Below are 19,115 nucleotides of genomic sequence, written 5' to 3'. Positions count from 1 at the left end.
AACACATTACAGGAGGCAGAGGGGAAAGGTAAAGGGCACGCCCGAGGCCAGAGCACGAAAGAGTGCTATGTCAGAGTGTAGACTATTCCATAGACATTGAGGAGCTGTGAAGATTTTAATCAGGAATCGAAATAATCTACCATTTCACTTTAGGCAAATGACTCTGGCAGTAATGTGGAGGATAGAGCAGAAAGGAGAAGGGTCAAATGTCACAGCACTGAATGCATTCACAGTCATAAATTTCCAATTATTTTTTAGTCTGTTATTACCAAAAATGTTATTCTTGGACTGACTTTTCCCTAAGCCACCCTAACAATATCTAGAGCTGTATTTTTTTCCCCCCACAGGAACATTTCTCCAGAATGTGGGAGGAGAGGACGACATGTCGGGATGTCTGACACTCCTTGGATATTGTTCCTGTGTGGTTTGGGTGTTCCTCTGGCTCCAGAATTTCATCTCAGTGACACTGAGATTCCAGGCATCTTTAGTATTTCTGATGGTGTCCATCAGAAGAAAGGAGTTGCTTATTAGGGTGTTCTCTACCACTGGCTTGTAGCTCAGTTTATGGTAAACAGTTGCTTATCACTGAGCTTTTGTATATGAATTGTGAAAATGGGGTGTGATTGTTAGAACAAATGCCACTTGGCTTTCATTGGCAGCCCCTTCTGTGAGCCCCAAATTATGACCATTGTTTGCATGGATTCTTATGGGTGCAAGTTTTCCTAGTGTAACTACCCGTAAGTGGCTTTGACTTGGGTCTTTGTTCATAGAAATTGAGAACTGAAACACTTTGAACAAACTACACACACATTTATTAAATATTTCAATGGTTAACAAAGGCACATCAATAACCACTTACTATATATATAGAAATATATATAATTAACATGCATTCAATTATCTCATAACTGCCATTTTTTTCCAACAAAGAGTCATTCAATTCATGTCATGAAGGTTAAAGGCAAAGTCTTAGTCCCCATCTTATGCTTTCCCACCCTCTTCTTGACAACTACATTGAACCTCTATGAGTTGATCATCATCTTCTGTAGCCATAAGGTCTCTACAAGCATGCTGACTGCAGGCTCCTCAGATTCTTTCGCCATTCCCTCAAGTCCAGTTTTTAATGAACAGGCTGTCTGCTTTTGCAGGTGCTGTTGCTGGTATTCATCCAGTTACACTATGACTTTTTAAAAATCAATCTTTCCTTGTACTTGTACATGCCTGCATTGCATTGCATCACTTATGAAGAGATAGCCCCTCTCTCATCAGGAAAACTGGATTTGTGTGTCTATGTCTGTTGTACTTTGCACCGGATGCCCTGCCTGCCTTTTCACTGTGTTCTTTCCATGCACAACAGAAAAATGCTGGGTTACACTGACCAGAACTGCCATTGTATACTAATTTCTGCATCCCCTTTAGAATGCTGTGCTTTTGCTTTGGACATGTTTGTACAGATGGGAATCAGATAGTCTGTCCCTCTCACAAAGCTCACCCTATTTCCTGGTGGCTGCCCTTTGTATCCAAAATCTCTGTTTGGAGCTCTTGGTTTTTATTCCAGACACCCACTGTCCTCCTGCCTAAGGGAGTAGTGTAAGTCAGGCACTGAGCAGAAAAGCCAGGAAGGTTTAGTTAAATGTGCATTTCCAGTACAGGAAACAGCCAAGTAGAAAATCAGAGAGTGTGTGTCCATCTGTTAAAGTGTAACAAATACAGGCTTTAAATTACTCCAGAATTATAATCATACCTCAGGCCTGTCACTGTATCATGCCCTCTACAGATGATGACCATGGGAGTGGATTCTGGTCAGTGGAATTTTAGGATGTTCACTATCTAGTCAGTATTTTAGGTTCATTATCATATCATAACTTTCCTGATAATAACAAAGTTACAAGAGTCTTCATTTTTTGGCCTTCCTGAGGTGGTGAATGACTGCATTGCTTACAGGAATTCCATCTCTGTGCCTAAACACTGAGATTCAATGCCTAGAAGTTTGCTTAAGTAAAACATATTTCCCTTATCTATGCATGTAGGTGTCTGATATTTGCCCATTGGAAAGTCATGCCTTTTTAAATGTGAACACTTTCAGGACAGGCAGCACATTAAGTATGGCCATTCTTGAACACCATAGGGTAATTTGTCTCTTAGATCTCAACTATGAGCAGCTCTCCATAGTCTGAGAAGCCCAACAGGAAAGTACTTAAGGGGAAAAGTCCAGATCTGTCAGAGGAAGCAGGCCTGATAAGTTGCTATCTTGAGGATTTTCCTGGGCCAGAGGCCACCATCAGGGATGAGGAAAGGATGCTGTGAAAAGAATTTGAAAAGTACCCAAGACAAACTTGGTTTACATCTGGTTTTGCCTGTGGGTCAACTTTCTTCCAGCCAATAGAAACTCCAAGTCTCCACTTTGATGATGGTCGGGAATGCTTGCCCTGAATTCTTACCTAACATTCAGCAGCCCCAAAGAGAAAGACATTAACTGAATTCTGAAGAGGCCTAAGACCTCTTGTAAATGTCTATATACTGAACTGATTTTAGTGCTGGTATTATCAGACTCACAGAAACACCTACAAAACATTAAACAGCTCAAAGTTGGCTTATCAAGAAATGCCATCGTGGGAACCACCTTAGAAATAGTAAAACCCAACCCCCTCCCTGACCCTCTTCACTGTTAGGAGACACATCAGTAATACTTTGCTCTGCCACAGCCTCTGATCTAAACTCTGTTCACCCCAGTTTTCTATCAGCCTGACTCCAGAACAGTGGTCAATGCAGAGAAGTTCCAGATTTGCATTTTTGAAGCATTTTGAAATAAGGCAGAATAAAATATTACCAAATTACATTTACTTTCTTAAAGAACAAAAATGATCATCCTTTTATTACTGTGCCATTTGTTGAAGATAACCAATTTTAAGTGAGAGAAAACATTTTAATCGAAAAATGCATGCATCTCATTGTTATTAAATGATTGATACCCATCTGGAAAGTATGAAATAAACAACACTGGTTTCATATGTTACACTGGGGATGCAGGATAGACATGAATAACTGGGAAAGAGAAATTTCTAATAATGTATCTCAGAATATGCCTTAGGATTTCTGAGGCACAAGAGAAACTAGTAAGCATTCTCTCAAAATTTTAAGTTTTCTTTTATTAAAATAGAAGTGTCTTTCTTGTGTTAGTAACTTCAATCTTATAGGAGTAATAGGCCTAACACAATGGATACATTATCTACATAATTCAAAATACTGATGGTATATTTGGAAATAAATTTACTTTATGTATGAAATATAACATTGAGCCAAATCAGAAATTTAAATTTCATTTTAGAATTACTAAATATTAGCATTAATATACTAGAACATGAATAGCCTTCAAGTGAACTCCTAATGTGTGAATATGGATTCATAAAAAAAGACATAACCAAGAAGTTTACGCATTTTATTAAAAGAACAAAAAATAAACATGGAAGTAGCATACTAAAATGAGCTGCATAATGTGCACTTTTAAATATAAACAAGCACTACAGCACTATAACTTGAAAAAAAATCAAAGTGTCTGCAGTTGAGGGAATGAGCTATTGCATTTTGGAGTAAAAGTACTATGGGAAAAGTTGGTACTCATGAAATATTCTGGTCATTATGTAAATATGTTACACAGGGCTAATACTTTTCTTATATCTATTTTTAATTGCCATTTTCCACCCAAATTATGTGCCTCCATTTTTCATATTATTCCAAATTCTTGTCATATGAATGCACAAATTTAGCCTTTTAAAAAAGAATATATTTAGGAAAATCCTTCAAAAGTTTTTTAATTTAAATGATTGTAATTTGGGAGCATGGGGACAAATGGCTCATTTTCTGTTAAAGCAGCAACAATAATAAAAAGAAACTTATTTTGAAAAGGGCATTCATTCCCATGATCCAGTGATATGATGGTCATATCATTCTCTCAACTGCTAGACACAAAAGACATAGCAACAAAATAATTTGTTTCCATCACTAACAAATAGCATCTCTACACAGAAATAAAGCTCTGGAACCATGCAGTTTTATGACAGATAAATCTTTAGGTTGTGTGTTTTCGGCGAAAAAAAGCACTGCTTAATAGTTGGGTTACTTTTAGGTCTTGTTACAGAGGTATTTTTTAAAAAACTAATATGATGTAGATGCCTAGCAAGGATTTTGCAATATCTGCAAAGAGCTGCGACTTATTTCATAGTGATACATTTTTTAATATATATACCATAATTGTGGATGGATTCCATTTAAAGATAAAATTTCTCTTCAGTAATCCAGCTTTTGAGTATTAGTGATTCTCTTATAGGCAAGAACAAGTAGAAGGGCTGGAAACTGCACAAATTAGTCAAACTAAATACTTTCTTGAGGTTAGTAATAGAGGGCTTTTTTTTTTTTTTCTTGGCCTCAGTTACATCCATTTGTTATACTTAATTCCCTAATTTGTCTTACTTATTGAAATACAGCCTCTATGTTGAAACTCCAGAGTATGACCCTGTGGCTGTCAGCATGCACACCATGCCATCTATACATGGGGTATCTTTTGTGATGCTTCTACGGTTATTCCTACTAATTTATAGGTGATTTTTCCCGACTTAAAATGTCATATCTCTATTGACCTTAGAAAAATACATTCTTGAATCTGGCAGATTCACAAAGAAATGTCCATATCAGTACATAGGTTAAATTGGGAAATTATGTTGAAGATAGGGCTGAAGTTGGAATTCCTAACCACAGAATGAAGGAACGCTTACATTTTATATCAATGGAAATGCTGGTCAGATTGTCAGGCTGTTTGTTGTATGGCTAACTCTAAGTGATTATGGGCTGAGGGAAAAGAAAATTCTAGCCAACTGGCCCTGAGGTATTGGACAACTGTAAGGCTTGGATTGCTTTCTGGCTTTGGCTTATTTTTCTTTCTCTGTAAGTGACAACTATCAAAACGAGTAGCAATACCAACTCCACCAACCCCAGGATGGGCTCCTTCTCTAGGTACTCAAAGTACCTGTGGTGATCAAATGCTTAACCTTTCTAACCTTGACCTCTTCTAGGCCTCATTGCCTGGGGCAAAAAGAAAGTTAACTGGCTATCTGTAGGTGGTGTGGGAGCTAAAATTGGCAGAGATGGTCAGATTGAAACATTCTCTTCCAGCTCCTGTGTTATGTAAGATTTTGGCTGGTTCTCTTCTGTTTAGTTAAAACAAAACAGTGGGAGGCTGAAGTGGCACAGTTAAGTACTTTGTAATCTGGTAAAGGTAGGTCAGAAAACAGCTTCCACTGAACAGGTATAATGTAAATAAAGTCAGTTATAAAGTTGTGCCAGCAGCATTTTTTTTTCCTTTGTTGAAGGGAATGAACTGCCCTATGCTGGCCATCCTTAACTGTTAAATATCATCTTTCAAAGGTTACCAATTTCGTTTTGGTTACTGGATCTTAAAGGAGGAACAGTGGTCAACATTAACAATTTGTCACTTAAATAACTATTAATTGATAAACATTTTAACTGACACATATATCAGCTGATCACTTTCTGTGAAAGACGAAATCTGATTCTATCATAAAGGTAATATCTATCCTGTAATATATGAGGTATTTCACTGCTTGCAACCACTGAAAAGGGAAAACTTGTTCTAGAAACTGCCTGGTTTGTGTGTGTGTGTGTGTGTGTGTGTGTGTGTGTGTGTGTGTGTGTGTGTTTATAGTGGGGATTAATTTAAAAAGCAAACAATCTTTGCTAATGATCTTGTTAAAAGATGAAGTTATTCTACTCTTGTTCAATGCTGTTAGCTGAGGGTGACCTGTTACCTGTTACTAGCCTTCTCTTTTGGTGACCTGTAGCAAACTAGAAAGCCTCCATAACAGCAAAGCAACATTATGCTTTAGTTAAGTCTTAGAGCAAAAACACCCTCCTTTTCAAAGCCTTAGAAATAACTCTCTCTTACTAACTTTTCCACTATTATCACAGACTTCTCACATTTAAAAAAAGCTCCAAGGATTGCTTTCATGGACTATGTACATTAAGTGCAAAAAAGGTGTGTCTCACACATCCGCACCCTAACTGAGACAGTCAATTAACTGCAGCATATGTTTCTTAAACACTGTTAAGGGGTCATTCCACAGTATCTTTACGTATAGTTTTAAAAATATGAATTAATTTCCAAAGAGGCTTTAGTCATGCTTTAATCCTCATATAGCTATATTTGCTTATGTAATTCCAGAAAACAGAATTTTTGCAGCTACAGCTATGCCACTTGAATAGGGTAATTTTGAATAAAGTTATAAAAAAGTTAGGTAATGTATTAAAAATTCAATGATTGTGTTTTTAAGTCTAAATACTGTGGAATAACCCTATCCACACAACAAATTCTATAAACTATAAAGCCTGATTCTAGAATCCATGTGTGTTACAAACTTTTTCACAAAAGTCACACAAGGACACAAATTCAGCTTTTATATATGGGCCTTTGGGTTTAAAAAATAACTCAACCATGTCTGTTTTCATAGTTTTGAGCTGTATTTTCTACATGCTCATACTGTCACAAATCACCTATAGTTTACAAGTAAAATGTTCACATACACAAATGTCTAAAGGTAGCCATGTTGTAATTTTGTTGCCAAAGCAACAACTAAATATAATTAGATAACAATTATTATTTGAATATAAAGTTAAATTTGTTCTTAAATTGTGAACTGTAAAGGATAGTTTTGGACTATAATCTGTATCTTGTCATACTTCAGTGTCAGTTTAGAACCTAGCTAGGCGGGCAGAATCCATGCAGTAAAAGCTTAAACTTTCTTTAACTTTCCTTCAAAATTAAATTCATTAGTTACTTAGAGCTACAGAAAAGCAATAAAATAAAGCCTTAAAGATGAACAATAAGAAAAATGAAAATATGGTACCAATTAGTGAGTTATATTTACAGTTTGATTAGGCTAGCAACTAAATTTACAGAAGAAGTTGTTATACACTTGGACATGTTATTTATTCTAGTGCCTTCTACACGCACTGGTTAAATGAGGCTACTATCTTAGTATATCTATTCATCAGAAATGGGAAATCAGATTTCCCTCATAAATTTTGCCTATTTCTGTTTCAATGTGTGTGAAATGTAATTTGAGAGAAAAATAATGAGGATTTCAGTTTCCAATCATTCTGTACCTCATAGCCTACCCTACAGACTAAAGGAACTCAGAAAACTTGTGGCTGCATTTTACCTAAGAGCATCCTTATCTATACTCTTCAAAGAGGGGGACAAAGAACCAAATAACATTTCAAGTAGCACATTAACGTTCTCTCCTATTTAATAAAATGTAATGTAAATGTCATTCCTTATTCAGACATCACTATGCTTATTGGTAATGCTACTTAAAACAGATTCAAGTTGCAAAGATTAATTTCATTCAGTTTCTGCTGATGGTAGGGAGGAGGTACTTGCTTTTTCCCAAATTGGAGAGCAGGTGAGCTGAGGCCCTCCCATTAGTGAACACCGCCTAGCGGTATAGGACAACACTTATGGCAAGATCAAAGTGCTTCAGCGTGTTCAAAAATGTATGAAGAAAATTGATGGGGTAGAGAGAAGATGACTTTCCACATCATGATTAACTACAAATTAAAGCCTCTGATCTAGATAAGTGAAATGAAATGCCACTGCTGGTTGTGGAATCATGCTCCAATTACAAAAGTAAATACTGTATTTAAATAGCAATTTTATGAATCCATTTATTTTAATTTAATCTTAATCCCTCTTTAAAATATACGTATGTTATGGTCACGTAGTACTTTTTTAAAAAGTTGACACTACTAAATCCCTCTTAAAGGTAACTTTTAGATTATTTTCTCTGTATACATGACCCGTTTTATTCAAGTTTCAGCACTCTTGCATATTTTTTGCAAAAGGCTGAGAAAAATGGAAAAAAACAATAAATTTGGATAAATAGAGGCCCCTGTAAAATACAAAGCTTATAAAATGTTAACTAAGAATCATAAGTGATTAGAATTTTATATATACAATTCATCCAGTAAATTTTTGTTTAGAGTCACTGATTAGTTTTGTGACTTGTCTTTTTAAATGGAAATTTATAGTCTAATGACTTATCTTTCTTTTCTTGAATAAAGATAATTTGAATAAGTCATTGCACATCTAGTTCAAAGAGTGCTATCTTAAAATTGTATTTTTTTCTCAAAACTCTATTGAATTTGATCAAAACTTTAGGGCTCTGAGCTTTCTTTCTTTAAATTCATTTACAAAACAACTTTTAAAATGCCAACGATGTAGAAAATTGTGGCACCAAAAATACAATGGCCCTAAATATTCCTCACTGAACCTTTTACTTTAAAGTAAGTCATTGTTAATGTCTTCCAGTGCTTAACGCAACATGAAAACAGCTGTACTCTAGGTCTATTATCTATGGTTTATGTACATCTTTGCCCAAAGTTGAAAAAGTTAAGTGAGATAGCTCACTGCATGCAGATGTCAAACTATGCAAAAGTTCATTTTGCACAAGAAAGTTCTTGTCTCCTTTAAGAAATATATCCAGACTAGCTCAGGTGCATCCCTCCTGGATTCATGTAGTCAGATCCACCCTTCTGGAGAGGCACTGGCACAGATCATACAAAACTCAGTTCCATACAGGAGGAATTTCAAAAAGGCATACACTACTTTCTTCTATAGCAATGTTAAGATTTAAGAAACAGAAATTAACTGGTTCAAAGAGTCCGTAGGTAAAAGTCAGGACAACTCTTGATCTCTAATTCCACGCAACACTGTCAACAGCTGACAATGGCTCAATACAATCAAGACTGTTTAGAAAGCACTGTTGATCAGGATTTGGATGGATAATTAAGATCAACAGAGTATCAATTCCCAGAAAGCTAATTTTGCTCTCTCACATTCTGAGCCAAATGGGTCTGCTTTGGGAGAGAGCATCAAATGTTCTGAAGCACAAACAATGTGAAAAGGAGGAACAATGGGAAGCAGGAGATATTTCTAGTTCCCACAATGGCTAAGGTAGCCTTGGGCAAGTCAAATGCCCCTGGATTCAGTTCCATTAACTATGAAAAGGATTTTGCTAACTCCATTGTTCTGTGATTCGAACACTTCTAGCCAGCTTAAGTTATCCTCAATCAGATTTGCTTTTTACTTGTCATATTCATGAAGGAGAAAAACAATTATATATATATGCATATATATGTATATATGTATATATATGATGGTTTTATACTTTCTGGTGGAAGAACACCTATTTACTAGAAAATATTAAATCTATTACTTGATGTAAAATCTCATGTTTCCACCACTGTATAATAACATTAATAACTGAGTAGAGTGGATGAGATATGTCACACACCACAGGAATTATTTGGTTGTAAAATTCTTTCATAAGGATTAGTAATGTGAATTCAGCTGAGCTCTGTGGAGTATAGCTACTCTGTCTCATTCAAAGGGTGCTAAAACCCTCTCTATTGTCATTTTCAAACATATATAAAGGCAAACAAATCCAAACAAGCAAAAAAAGGCTTGGTTATGATGTGAGAGGGTCTGATGTTAAAGTTTGGGCAGGGGGACACTTGCCATATATCACAGGTGCTTTCTCCTTCACTGAACTGTTTAACAAAACAAAATTCAGTTGAACCGAAGCTAAAGACAACTACAACCATCTTTCCCAGTTCTTTTGAATAAATCAAGGAATAATTGTAAGTGCTTCCCTGTTCCCTGTCCTAGCCATTTGTCCAAGCCTGTACTCAGGCTCCCTCTGTGATCAATAGAGAAGACTGTCCATTTGGGGAGGAAAGTCCTTATTTGTAACCAATTCTCTTTCACCCTGACTGACTTTTGCTAGATTGCTTTTTACTTGTTATTCAAAGAGTAGTCTAAAGAGCATGAGCCATTTGCATTTGGAAAATGGCATTTGTGTAAAAGGTGACATTGCCATGGTTTTACACACTTTCCTCGAGTACGTAAAAACTATCTCCACGCCCCCATCTCTCTGTTTGATTTATAACTTGTAATTAGCATATTTTTAAGCTCCCAAGTACCAGTTTCTCAGCTGAAGATGACAAATGGCTGAGTTTTAGACACTCAACCTAGGAGATAGGATTCTCAAGCCACACACACACAAAAAGTCTAATGGGCACTTTACATAATTTTTACTATAAATGCTGAGAAATTCATTTAAAGGTAAAGTCTTATTTTCCAAGGTATTTAAGAAGAGTGAAATAGGGGTTAATGTTTTATGAAGTTCTCTGCTTTGTGCAGGTAATTATTTCCCTCTTTAAAAAATCTAGCAATTTGATTGTATTATGCAACATCAGATCTGCAGGTACAAATTATACACATGCATGTTAATGAACAGGTTTTGTGCACATTCAAAAGTGAGGCGTTTTAAATGTCGGTCCCAAGAAACCTACAGAAATATTCTAAAGAAAGAGAGCATATTTGCATGAACCTGTCATGGTTTTAAGCACATATAGTTCTGTTCCCCACTAATAACACTTTAGTTGAAATCAAACACCACACATATACGGCAAAACACTACGGTATGTAAAAACCTAACACAGCACAACACAATACAAGAAATAGTACTGAATATATTTGTTACATCCTGAATCAAACCAATAGACTATCTTGTAAACAAAATAGTAAGGTAACACTCAAAAACAGATGAACAATTTATCCACCAAGAATGTATATAGTAAGCCAACAGCTCACTGTGGAAATACATTTAGCATGGTTATTAGAAAATCACAAAGAGTAATGTAACAAGTTACCACATTTTATGGTCATGTTCTGCTCGATAATTCAAATAGGATGGATGGTAGTTACTAGTTTTCTATTGTGTTGTTTTAACATCTCCATTGATTTTTAATGCTTTATTTTTTATCTGAATTTGCTGGCTGGCAGGTTTGCTTTGCTTAATACATTGACTGCAACACGCTTATTGTTGTGTTGGTAGAATAAGACATATGAGAAAATATATAGAAAGGCCATATGGAGGTTTCCATGGAAAGATTCTGATACTCCATAACTCTGCTGTTCAGAATTTCAGCTGAAATGGAAAAAAAAAAAAAAGAAAGAAAGGGTGAGAAATATTGAAAGGTTATTGAATGAAGAGTCAGGAGAGTGTGGTGGGTCTTGTTCCAGTTCTGTCTGTTAACAGTGCCAAAATTCCCCAATCTGAATTTCATATTGAAATGGGGCTTTTGAGAATGATCATCAAAGAACCATGTATCTATGACAGTCTATGATACCCTTTGAGTGCTAATGTGGAGAACTGTCCTAACAGAGATGCACTCCAATGTTTAAGGCATTATTTATCTACTCAATGCCAATACTTTTTGTTGAGCGTACACCCACGTGTCCACCTTTCAACTGGCATGTACTGAGAAAACATGTTTGATACTGAACATTTTGAAATATGCAAATATTAAATACACTTTCAACTTTTTCTCTGAATGTTTTAGAGCCATGTAGCAATAGCCTACCTGTGAAATCTGGGTATTGTATTGTACAAAATTACCTTTTGGAATTTTAGAGAAATTTTCAGCACCTATTACATATTGAAGTGATTATGTTCTGCCAAATACCTCTACATTTTCTAACGAAATCAAGCAAGAAGGAATCACTCTTCCCAAACATGCTCTGTTGGAAAGTTAATTTGACAACTTTTGTTTACCTTGATGTAAAGCAGCCCATGAAAGTTGGACAAGTGTTGGCAAAACCTACATTATCATGTTTAGTGCTATTCCCAAGTTGCCACTATCCCAAATGACACCCCTGCAAACAATTACAATTTATAGCTCCTTCAGTTATCCCATGTGCTCAAAGGTGCCTTTTAAAATCCTTCCTTATGATTGAAGGGACCTATTTATTAAATGTCCAGTTGGCTATCTGCTCTGTCCAGAACACTTAGTGTTCTAAGCCTGTGTGTCCTCAGAAGGAAAGAAGGGCTAGCTGGGATCTGGGGAACTAGTTGACTAGGGAACAGAACTACTGCCTCCTTTCACCAAATGACACACACCAGGTGTGAGAACTTCAAACTTTCGATGACGAAGGTATGTAATTCAGAGTTGGTACACTATTTTAGTTAGTCCCTAGAATTAATTAAAATACCTAGGAGTCTTAAGTGGCTTCAGAAGTCACATGTTCTTAAGTGAATGATTGCTCAAATGAAGTGTGTGCCATGATGGGCACCAGGCAAAGAGATTGAAGGTGAAGGAGAAAAAGAAAAATCCCACAACAACAAAACTTTTAAAAAAGAGACATGATTGGAATGAAAATAATGACTCAGTTACTAAACACATGTCACTCAAAATTCAATACAATGTCACATGAGAGGCATGGTGCTTACTGTGTTTAACATAATCCTATCAGCAAAATTCTGAAAATTCTTGTTTGATCTCCAAAAATAATGAAGCTATAAAGTGGTTAAAGAATTACAATTCAAAAGTAATCTGTGCCTCTGTCTAACAAATCATATATTCCTTTAATAACAGGAAAACATTTAAGAATGTGTTAGCTCATTGAGAAAATACAGTACCAGCTGTCATTGCCATATAAAAGATACTGCATATTTGCGCTCACATTTCAATTTGGAAAATTTATAATGTGTAAATCAAGCTCTATGTCACAAGCAATGTCTATGAATGAAAATACTTACCAAAGCCTTTTAGCAAGTGTAATTGTGTAAATAAAATATGTAGCCTATAAATATTATTTATATTAATACTTAAAGAAACTTACTGTTCTACTGGGAACTTCTACATCTGTGAAACAAACATGCTGCTATTCAGTTCATCTATTGATAATTGGGGTATCTATAGTAGTAAAAAAGATTTTAGATTAAAATAGTTTCTTGAGAGAATTCTGTTTATGTTGTTATATATGTGGAACTTTTCGTCTATAAGCATGGTTCCCACTTTAATAAAGCAAAATGGCCCTAATATTATACAATAATTATCATATGTATCTCCTTATAATTTCAAGACTCCCCCCAAACTTATAATTTGCCTTGTGAACTCTGCCTAGAAATACCTAAAGCAAATAAAAATCAAAACGACAAGCACATCTAATGTCCATATGAGAAGGAACTTCTGATATAATCACTGGGAAATGATAAAGATATCCATGTCTTGGAAAGAAATGTGATATTTTGTTTTCTCTCCAGTGGATCTGAAGGTAAAGGTGATGACTGTACTAAGCCAAAGTTTAAACACAATAATCAAAAAAGGCAGTAAAATAAATCTCTTGACCAATGAGGAAGCATTTAAGTAATATTAAGTATATACATTTGAGGATTGGTGTGTTACCAGTAATTAAATATAGAATATCAAGAGCAACATCTGGTAACCAATTAAAAATGAGCAAAACTCCTCTGATTCATCTTGAGATGAATAGCAAAGCACATATAGCACTCTAGAATATACACAAAAATAAAAATTCTAAATGTAACAATGGCTTAAGAAACACATAAGAATCTCACCAATCCAAAAAGCATATACTGTGCATTACCAAAACATTGTAGTTATCTCTATCTGAACAGCTGAAATAAATGGCCAAACCTGATTGCCTGTAGTTGGTGCAGCGAAGGGAACGCTGGTGGCAGGTGTTGTTGCTGCAGACACAGTGGTAGGTGTAGCACCGTGCATCATGGGCACTTTCAGTTGAAAACCATAGAAGCAACATACAGGAGGGTAGAGGATTTATGCAACCATGACATTTACGATGGAATGAGGTGTGGTAGGTATCACAGCAGCAAGCCATGTGACATCATAATGACGAATACATCAGGGTGTTCATGCAATCACAGTCAGTGCAAAGCAACACAGCATGGAAGGGGGAAAATTAAAAAGAGAAAAGGGGAAAGCCAATTATAGTTACCAATATGGGAAATGGAACCATTCTCAACATTTAGTAAGGTTTTGAGCAGAATCCCACTGCAGTTTACTCAAAAGGCTAAATTTTCAGAAGGGGCTATAATGAATGCATATGAAAACAAAAATCCAATGTTACAAGAGCTATCTATCTGAAGCTAGTTAAGCAGACAAGTAACTGGATGGCGCATTCAAAATGGAATTAAGGAATCATAAATTGAATTTAGGTTCACTGACTTATGGACATGAATGCCGTCACTAGATCTGCAGGTGCAAATGGACAGTTATATGTATACTTACCCAATCTGCATGCAAAGACATGGTAGGTAGACTGGTTGGTGTGTGGTAGGGGGGCAGATATGAAGAATACAGTGAACTATGCATGCAGGTTTTTAAGTACACCTCTGGCAAACTCCTGGGAAACTTTGGCCATTTATCAAACAAATACATGGAGTACTTCATAGTAAATCTTGTCTTCATAGCAACTATTATAGCTACAATGGTTAGCAGCTGTGAAATCTCTTGCAGGATGTTTTATCTTTGCCTTTTCTAGTTCCTATCTCTTTTAGAAAGTGTTTTGGGTGCTTTCTGATGTCTAGCTCATTTCAGAAACCAAACCAGGGAATTAATGTGTTAATGGCAATGTGTGAATGGCAAGCACACATATGTAATAATTTATCATGTCTACATCGATTGAATTCAGATTTTCTGAAAGTCTACAGAGAAAATGAATGGCCAGGGAAAAATTAACATGTGCAATACCATAGAAACCGAAAATGTACCCCAAATGGTGATTAACAAAAACTCCATAGTTATCCCTTCCACTTATCTCTAGTTACCCATTACCCAGAGTCATCCCTGTTGTCTTACATGCCAATTCTAAAAACACTCTTGTTTTCCATTTGGGAGTGCAGCAATTTACAGGAAGCAGACCCACTAAAGAATGCAGTTTGCATTCCTAAGCAAAGCTCTAAAGGTGAAAGGACAAGAGAGCATCTTCAAGAAAACTGTCACAAAATATGAAGGCAAAGACACATTTCTCAAACTTGCAGAAGTCTGTTCTGATTGTACACATTATGATTACAATGTATACATATTGTGCTCCTGTTGGTATTAATGGAAATGTTTATTAATTCCTACAGAAGACAGTCAAACCCTCCCTAACAGGGTCCTCACCTCCATTGCCAGGGTTTAGATCTCGCTATGTTAGTGAGTGCTGATATTATGTGGTTGTCATTTTGAACTTTATTCTCAAGAAGCCTGTTAGTAGTGCTTTTGGGGCTCTGCATCTACTCTGGTCCACCAAGGTGATAAAGGTCAATTTGTTGCAAACTCTCAAAAGGGATGGGATAGCCTGGATTGATGTGAGATGGTAGAATGGGACGGGGTGGGATCATTTCTCCTTGCATAGAACAGAGCTATTTTTCTCCTGGTCTGTTCCTTGTGCCCATGAGGACTGTAGGAGCTGTGAACTCCCCACTCCTTCCTCATGATCTTCAGTATTAGGGCTGTATAAAATGGGTTAGAGATGGCTATCTTATTGTGTTAGTGGCTAACGAAAAGATCTGTGTGCAACTGCTTGTTAAAAATCACATAACACCCAAAGAGTCATTTTGAAATGATTCTGTTGTGCCTAGCTTCTATGCCAATGGTGCCTCAGGCTAGAACACTACAGGATTTATTACATAACACTGCAGAATCCTCTGGCTGTGCTGAACTCATCCTCTGGCAACATGGGAACATTCAATGCTTTAAGTTGTATAGATAACTTTTTCAGGGAGGAATTGTTTCATTGTACTTTACAAGTTATACATTTTAAGTATTTTACAATTTTTAAATAATACATGTTAAGCAAAGAACAAAACTGCCCAGTCTGGCTAGTTTCAAATATTGAAAAAGAAACTTTTTAAATATTTCAGTTGCTATTATTAGGGTAGAAATAGAGAAATGACAGGGCCAGCATTTGGCCACAGTGGCAACCAACTAGGACTTGAGAAAGTAGGACTATTTTGATGCTACAAAGACATAAAACAGAAAGCACCATGTTAAACCTTAACACACTCAGAAAATTTCCAGCCACATCTTTCAGTCATTCATCTTTCATAGTCACAACAGAAAAACACATTTTTTCAGATTAGAAAATGTTGATAATTTTTGTAGAAAACCTACCAATATTTGAAGCGGGTGCCATGCACAGTATTGGCCCTGTACACCATGCAGAAAAGCGTGGAAAGTAAATAAAAGAGATATTTGATTATTAAGGATTTACTGATAGAAATACATTTTAACAGAAAGATTATTTCTTTGCAATATCAATTACTCAGTACATGCAAGTCCAACAATCTCTCATGTTTACAATTACAGATTAGCTTTAAGGTCACAAACCCATGTAATCAAAATAATTCTTGGATTCTTAGGTACAAAATGAGCTATAATTTTTCTTTAAAAGAATTAACTCACTTAAATTACATATTTATTGTGGACAAATACATCCTAAATAATTTTTATAATAAGAAGGAGAATTTTAATTTATTACACATATCATTTTCTAAATATGCTCCAGAATCTTGTATCTGGTGTCTGTATTTCTATTTAGAGTATTAATCTGTTAACACTGTCTCCTCCACTGTCTCATAGTCAATAGGATTCGACTATGAATATATGGCAAACAGGTTCCATTAAGGGAAACCTCTTAGCTGGACAGGCTTTTCTGTTGCTACTAATCAAGTGGAAGGGAATTTTTCTGAAATTTTTGCTTATAAAACTAGATTTCATGTTGGCCAAATCTTGCAAAAAATTTAAACTTGGAAACAAACTAACTGTAGTATTAAGAAAACCTAAGATGAACAGCATAAATTTTATTATATTCAACTACCTTGACTAGACTTCCAGGGCTACCGAATTCATTCCATAGCTATAATACAAATTGGAAGTAGCCAAGGTAGAGTGATCTAATGTGTAGGTAAATTACCACAATTTTTGAAGAAAAAAAAATGCTAGGAATAAAGTCATGTCAACTCATACTGGTTTTCTCTTTTACTCTGTAGACATTATGTGTTTTCTTCTTAAGTTGGGAGAAAATATCTAAATTATTAGATATCAGTGGTTACTTATCATAAGGGATATAAGAAAGTGCTGAAGAATTCCTTATTTCCTCTCAGAAACTATCATATAAATGTATATAAATTGTATAATTACATGATGGCATGAAGGACTACTGTGGCTAGTAATTAAAGACTGGTGTTTTACGGTACCTTTCAAAATTAATTAACTGATTAATTTACTAATTAACCAATAAGTTTTCTCAAGTCTGGGTATTAACAAGGATTTCTAAATTTTTTTAAAACATATGTTATTTTCATTTAAAAATAGTTTCCAATCTTGGGCATTTAGCATTCTGTCAAAAAAAAAAAAAAAAAAGAAAAAAGAAAAAAAAAATGTTGTACTCTCAATGGTTAGAATTTTCAATTTATTCTTAAGAGACTATATGCTCATTCTTTTAACTACTAAACCACTGGAAGAAGTCAGTACCAAATGTTGGCAAAAATATGAAGCAATGAACTCTCATAAACTACTGATGGAGTTATAAATTGGTACAATGTTGGAGAAAAATTTGGCAATATCTAATAAAATTGAAAATAGCCATACTTTTTGTCTCAGCAATTCTACTCCTATAGAAAACCTAACAAGGTCTCCAAAGAGACCTACACACAATATTCTTTACATGCTATTTGTGATAGTGAAATGTTGAAAATAACCTATATGTCTATCAACAGAAAAATGAATTAAAAATGATGTGGCTAAAAAAAAAAAAAAAAAAAAAAAGAAAATTATTTTCCCCCCAGTATATGATATCTAATTGAACAAATTTCTGGCTTAATATTTTCTATTCAACTTGGTGTAAAATAGGCTATTAAATATAGCTGAATGTAGGAGATAACAAAATATGCTGCAAAATGTCAGAAAAGATAAACTGCTATGTATTTTATATTAACTGATTCAAGAGTTACAGGCTAAAATTATCTGTTTAATCTATATTATACTATATTATGCATTTAAGGGTAGTTTTATTTTAACTACCTTTGGCATATCAAAGATATATTGACAACGCATTTCCATAATATCGAAGCTGGGAGTTTTTTCCTTTATTTTTTTTTTTTTCAACAACACTCTATTGTCTGTGACAGTGATACCTGAGAGTCAAGGAACTAGTTTGAGACTGAACCAAGTGAACTAATCATAAGCAAAAACCAAGAAATGCTAAAAAGAAAAATGTTGATACCTTTTCCTAGTTTGATTTCAAACCATGAATTTTCATGACTTATAGAAAAACAAGTAGTTCTAGATACTAGCAGATAAGCATAACTTCCTTGTTTTATTTTTAATCAAAAAACATGTTCTCCTATAAAAGCTCTTTGAAAGCTGCTTTGCATTGTATACATTCACAACATCACCAAACTCGCTGCAGTGCCCAGAGCTGTGTTCTCACCTGCAGGGATAAACGCCGGCTGTGGGAGCTGCAGGTTAGTCAGAGCCTGTTGGCAGTGGAAAACAGTGGGATTAAAGACCGGGGTGGCACCACTGGGCTTTTCCAGTGCTGATCTCTTTGGTATCAGTTGCAGTGTACCAGGCTGCAGGGCCTGTGGGGGGAGAGATGGTACTAGTACTAGAGAAAGTAACAAATGTACTCAAACCAAGCAAGCACCAGTTATATAAGGTATTTCCTGGGAATCCTCCATAAGAGTATCCATCGGGCAAGACACTGGATAAGCAGTGGCCCCACAGCAAGGTAACCAGCTGCGGAGATAAGGGGATTCACGACCGTGTGCAGTGTCTCATGCCTGTAATCCCAGCACTTTGGGAGGCTGAGACCAGCAGATTGTTCGAGCTTAGGAGTTTGAGACCAGCCTGGGCAATATGGCAAAACCCCATCTCTAAAAAAAATAGAAAAATTAGCCAGGCATGGTGGTGCATGCCTGTGGTCCCAGCTACTTGGGAGGCTGAGGTGGGAGGATTGCTTGAGCCCAGGAGGTCAAGACTGTAGTAGCTGAGACCACACCAGTGCACTCCAGCCTGAGTGACAGAGCAAGAGCCTGTCTCAAGAAAAGAAAAAAAAGGTAGTCCACTACAGGAGCAGTAGTCCAAAACAGAAAAAAATGTAAAAAAAAAAAAAAAAAAAAAAAAAAAAAAAGGTTTTCACCTTCACTAATTTAGACCTCATTTGGGCA

At 35.7% G+C, this 19,115-nt stretch overlaps 1 protein-coding gene across 7 annotated transcripts in view; it reads right to left on the bottom strand.

Annotated features, from left to right (window-relative positions):
- Positions 1-797: 797 nt before the first annotated feature.
- MBNL3 (muscleblind like splicing regulator 3) overlaps positions 798-19,115 on the bottom strand; it is a 121,883-nt gene continuing 103,565 nt past the window's right edge. For 4 of the 7 annotated variants that reach the window (XM_023198918.2, XM_023198913.3, XM_023198916.3 and 1 more), the window contains 5 exons: positions 18,377-18,527; positions 16,057-16,092; positions 13,576-13,670; positions 12,758-12,831; positions 798-11,063 (listed from right to left, as the gene is read on the bottom strand). In XM_023198918.2, the coding sequence (XP_023054686.1) occupies positions 12,775-12,831; positions 13,576-13,670; positions 16,057-16,092; positions 18,377-18,527 (339 nt within the window). In that variant the 3' untranslated portion in view covers positions 798-11,063; positions 12,758-12,774. The remainder of the gene's footprint in view (positions 11,064-12,757; positions 12,832-13,575; positions 13,671-16,056; positions 16,093-18,376; positions 18,528-19,115) is intronic. The other 3 variants (XM_023198915.2, XM_026452009.2, XM_023198914.2) reach the window with 3 other exon arrangements.

This window comes from Piliocolobus tephrosceles, chromosome 12 (genome assembly GCF_002776525.5).
Source record: "Piliocolobus tephrosceles isolate RC106 chromosome 12, ASM277652v3, whole genome shotgun sequence".
NCBI classification, from domain to species: domain Eukaryota; kingdom Metazoa; phylum Chordata; class Mammalia; order Primates; family Cercopithecidae; genus Piliocolobus; species Piliocolobus tephrosceles.
This window is presented reverse-complemented; position numbering and strand designations above follow the sequence as displayed.